At 37.7% G+C, this 4,259-nt stretch overlaps 1 protein-coding gene across 1 annotated transcript in view; it reads left to right on the forward strand.

Moving 5' to 3' along the window:
* The first annotated feature begins 327 nt into the window (after positions 1 to 327).
* LOC147817791 (troponin I, fast skeletal muscle-like) overlaps positions 328 to 4,259 on the forward strand; it is a 6,820-nt gene continuing 2,888 nt past the window's right edge. Inside the window, exons 1-6 of the mRNA XM_087180085.1 lie at positions 328 to 632; positions 2,545 to 2,575; positions 2,898 to 2,937; positions 3,131 to 3,259; positions 3,361 to 3,450; positions 3,996 to 4,251. Of these exons, the coding sequence (XP_087036211.1) occupies positions 2,568 to 2,575; positions 2,898 to 2,937; positions 3,131 to 3,259; positions 3,361 to 3,450; positions 3,996 to 4,251 (523 nt within the window). The 5' untranslated portion in view covers positions 328 to 632; positions 2,545 to 2,567. The remainder of the gene's footprint in view (positions 633 to 2,544; positions 2,576 to 2,897; positions 2,938 to 3,130; positions 3,260 to 3,360; positions 3,451 to 3,995; positions 4,252 to 4,259) is intronic.

Here is a 4,259-nt window from a genome sequence, read left to right on the forward strand (position 1 = left end):
TAGAGGAAATTGAAGTTTGACACAGCAGCACAAAAGAGCAGCAGCAACAAGTGGAAAATGTAATAAGAAATAAAATAAGAATAGAAACAGAATTAGAATTAATAAAATCAAATAGAGAAACTATATACAATATAGAAATGAATAATTAAGAGTCACTGTTTCATTTATTTAATGGAAGAAAAGTGGGAAAGTCTTTCCTTTCCTCTTTTTTTGATCAAACAAACGTTGTGTCATTGAGTAAGAGTTTCGCAGCAGATGAGGGGAATATATTCCAATAATAAGATCTTCTCGGTTCATTATCCAGGACCTCCAGTCTAATTAAGTCTAGTTTCTTCTGCAGATCTCTCCACGCCCAGCTGATCACCCGACCTGAGGACTGCTGACCAATCAGACCAACCGGCCATCAATACTGAAGGATTTATGACGGGAGCGGTCAAAGGATGGAGGTATTTCTGGAGCTCATTGGCCTGGTTGGAGCTCCGAGTTTCTCATGGCCATAAAGAGGAACCTCCAAACCCCCGTCCAAGCCCATAAATACCCCCCAAAAGATCTGAGGTTTTAGTCTGTGACTCCCTCAGTGTCTCCCAGTCCTTCAGTCAGTCTCTGCTGCCCTCCTCATCGTCACTTTGTAGGTGAGAAACTTCTTTTACTTTGTGGATTTAGTGGCTAAAAGGGAAGATGATGCTCAGTAACGAATGTGGTGATGGATTTGTACCAGAGTGTTTCCACTGTCAGTATCTGACACTGTGCAGTTAGAAGAATTAAAACTTATTTTCTGTTTATATTCAAGTGATAATCATGTATTTACAAACGTATTGACGGGGCTCATTTGGAAGTTAAGAAAATATATTACAGGATATTTTCAGTTTCCAAACGTTTTGAATATTTTGTTTCAGTTAAAGTATTTAATATTAATCAAATACTTTAAGGACCTTTTGTTGTGATTACAGTAGTTTACAGAATTTAAGATTTCCAAACTTCTCCAAACTGTGGTAACAAGAAATTTTGTAAGAATTTGCATTGGGTGTGAAAATCTTAAATTCCAGGAACAAGGTAAGATTTTTCTTTGAGATGTCTTTTTAAAAAAATGTCTAAATCACTTGGTTTTTGTGAAGCTCCTGAACGCGTGACGGACGCTTTCTTATTTCTTTCTGTCTGACTTATAGAATCAGAAGCTTTTGGATTTGTACTAAATATATCTCCAGTACGTTTTCTGTGTCATTTAACTGCCGGTGTCTCCGATTTCCTCCGAGTGAAAAATAACCCAAATATCAGATTTCTGCTGACAGGTGAGGCCAGACCTGTGAGGTCACACAGAAAGCTGTGATGTAATCACAGAGGATGCAAGCAGCAGCAGCAGCATCTTTTAAACTGAAACACATTTGAGATGAAGGTCAGAGAACGAACAGAAGCGAGAGTGAAAAATTAAAATTTAAAATTAATCAAAATATTAATTAAGAAAGTTTTAGAAAGTTTGGTTTGAAAATGATGGAGTTTATTTTATTTTATATCTTTACGTACCTGGATATCGGCACTTACTCTCCTGTCAGATGAAATATAATGTGATTTCATCGTTACTGCTCATAAAGAGCTCATCGTGAAAGTCATTGTTGACCTTTGACCCTGAACCAGGATCAGAAATTAACTGATTGTCTCAGGATTCAAGGATCCTGATTCAAAATTCATATTTCAAATTTTTAATTACAAAATATAAAAAAAAAAAATTACAATAATTACATTAATAATATATTAAATTTAAATTTCAGTTTTAACACAAAGTGAAAAAATGTTTACGGGTTAGTTTGAAATACTATAATATATATTTCTTAATTTTGTATTTATTGACGTTTAAATCACTTTGTTATTTTTGGATGTTCTAGAAAAGCGTAACTAGCGAATGTTAGCAAAGTAAATCAGATATATAAAGAATAAAAATAAAAATGTATACATGTAATTTACTGTAATACATAGTACATTACACAAAGGTACTTTTATTTGACAAATAACCAATAGGGTCAATCACTTACCAGAAACCACTAATCAATTCATCAGCGAATCATTTCAGGTCGTTAAAAATATGAAAGTGCTGACGTGACCTTTTTGCTGAAATGGAGCTAAAAACAAAACAGGTGCAGTTTTCCTCCTGTCAATCAAAGAGACAGGTTTGTGACTGAAGGGTCAAAGGTCAAAGGTCAGAGGTGTGTAAGCTGATGTCATGTGTCGCAAACTGAACAAGCTCCTCGTTCGGTGTCAAACTAAATCACTTGAACGAGAGTTTGTAATTTAATTAACGAATTGTGTTTGAATTTTTATGAAATTGGAATAATAAATTAATTAATTTAATCTTGTTTGAATTGATTTCAAATATCACTTTTGTTTATTTAATACTGTGTTTTCACTTGAGACGTTTGAGACGTTTTGCTCTTTTGTTCGATGAAAAGTAAAATGTTTCATAGAAAAACAAGCCACCACATTAATTACAGAAAAACATCTGATTTTCATATTTTTCCTAATTGTCTTTGTGTTTTTCCTGATTATTGACAGTCTGAAACCAAAGAGAAGCCAAGATGTCTGAGTAAGTATGAGTCTGTCAGTTCTTTAAACCACTAACTGTTTTATCCAGTTTGCTTTTGAACTGAGGCTGAAACAAGTTGATTAATCGATTAGTTGATCAACAGAAAAAATAATCTGCCACTGTTTTGTATATGAGTAATCATAAACTGGTCCCTCAAAGCTGTGATTGGCGTTTATTAGTGTTTAATATTTGAGTATTTTCTTGACCAAATTATTAATCAAAAATGTGTTTGCATATTAATCGATAATGAGAATAATGATTAGAACTGTGTTGTTATATGTTATAAATGCTTTTATTAACGTCATGTTTCCATGAATCACAGGGGAAAGAAGATGACATCGAGCCGCAGGCATCATCTCAAGGTAAGAGAGAGTCTTGTTGCTTTGTCTGCTGGACGTAAACATATGCTACTGTATGCTAACCAGTTAGCTAAAACATGCTAATATGTCAGAGAAAAAAATCAGTGACTTCAGCTTTAAGAAAAGTAATAATTAAACTAAAAATAAATAAAACTGAAAATAATAACTTGTGAGTCTCTGTGTCTTCGTCCTCCAGAGTTTGATGCTGCAGATCGCCGCTACCTGGCTGGAGCAGGAAGCTACCGATATCGCCGCCGCCAAAGAAGCTTATATGGCAGAGAATTGCGCCCAACCCGACCTGAGCGGAGACCAGGCAGCTCTGATGGTAAAAAGCGTGTGAACACACACACACAGACACACACACAGACACACACACACAGACACACACACAGACACACACAAACCTTTCTCTTTTCATATCGACAGGAGATCTGCAAGAAGCTGCACCAGGCCCTCGACAAGATCGATGAGGACAGATACGATGCCGAGGCCAAAGTGGCAAAGTCAGACAAAGAGGTAGAGACGACTCGCTGTTACAGATGCTTTAATGTGGCGGGTGTTTGGTGTGATGTAGGTCCGAGTGAATCCATTTGACTTTTGAAGGTTATTCTGATCGTTTCTTTTCCGTAACCATAGTTTGAGTTTGTCATGTCTCATATTACCGGTTACATATCGTATCGAAACACTCAAACAATATCAATATCCAAAACATCTGTCATGAGTCGTGATTCGGTCTGAACTCACAGACACGAGAACGCCTCTTCAAATAAAGCCTCCATGAATCTGCTTAGAAACCAGAGAAGAAGAAGCTCCTCAGTCAGTGATCCAGTGACAGTTACATGACAAACAGGAAGTTAAAATAGATCATTCACTACATTTCTCTTTCTTTTGTGTTATCAGAATAGTTTCTGTCGCCGCTTGTCGTCTACAGCTGTAAACAAACGAACTTGAAGCTAATTAGTTAGCGTTGAAACGGAGGCCAGTCGAGGCAGTTTGAGATAAAAAACCGTCCGTCTGCCGCTGGTCCGTCTTCGGTATTGATCCTCTGTTTGCGTCTTCAGATCGAGGACCTGAAGCTGAGGGTGGTGGAGCTGGCCGGAGTGAAGAAACCCGCCCTGAAGAAGGTGCGTATGTCCGCTGACGCCATGCTGCAGGCTCTGCTGGGCGGCAAACACAAGGTGACCATGGACCTGAGGTCCAACCTGAAGCAGGTCAAGAAGGAGGTCAAGGAGGAGGTGAGTGTTCGCAGCAGGACAGTCGGGACAGGTAATAAGAGTGTGGTTGGTTACACCTGTGGACACCTGTTGACTGGGAACTGTTTGTGT

The sequence above is a fragment of the Seriola lalandi genome, unplaced genomic scaffold, assembly GCF_002814215.2.
Source record: "Seriola lalandi dorsalis isolate HSWRI2012SDOR001 ecotype SW California unplaced genomic scaffold, Sedor1 jcf7180002054888, whole genome shotgun sequence".
Taxonomy (NCBI): Eukaryota; Metazoa; Chordata; class Actinopteri; order Carangiformes; family Carangidae; genus Seriola; species Seriola lalandi.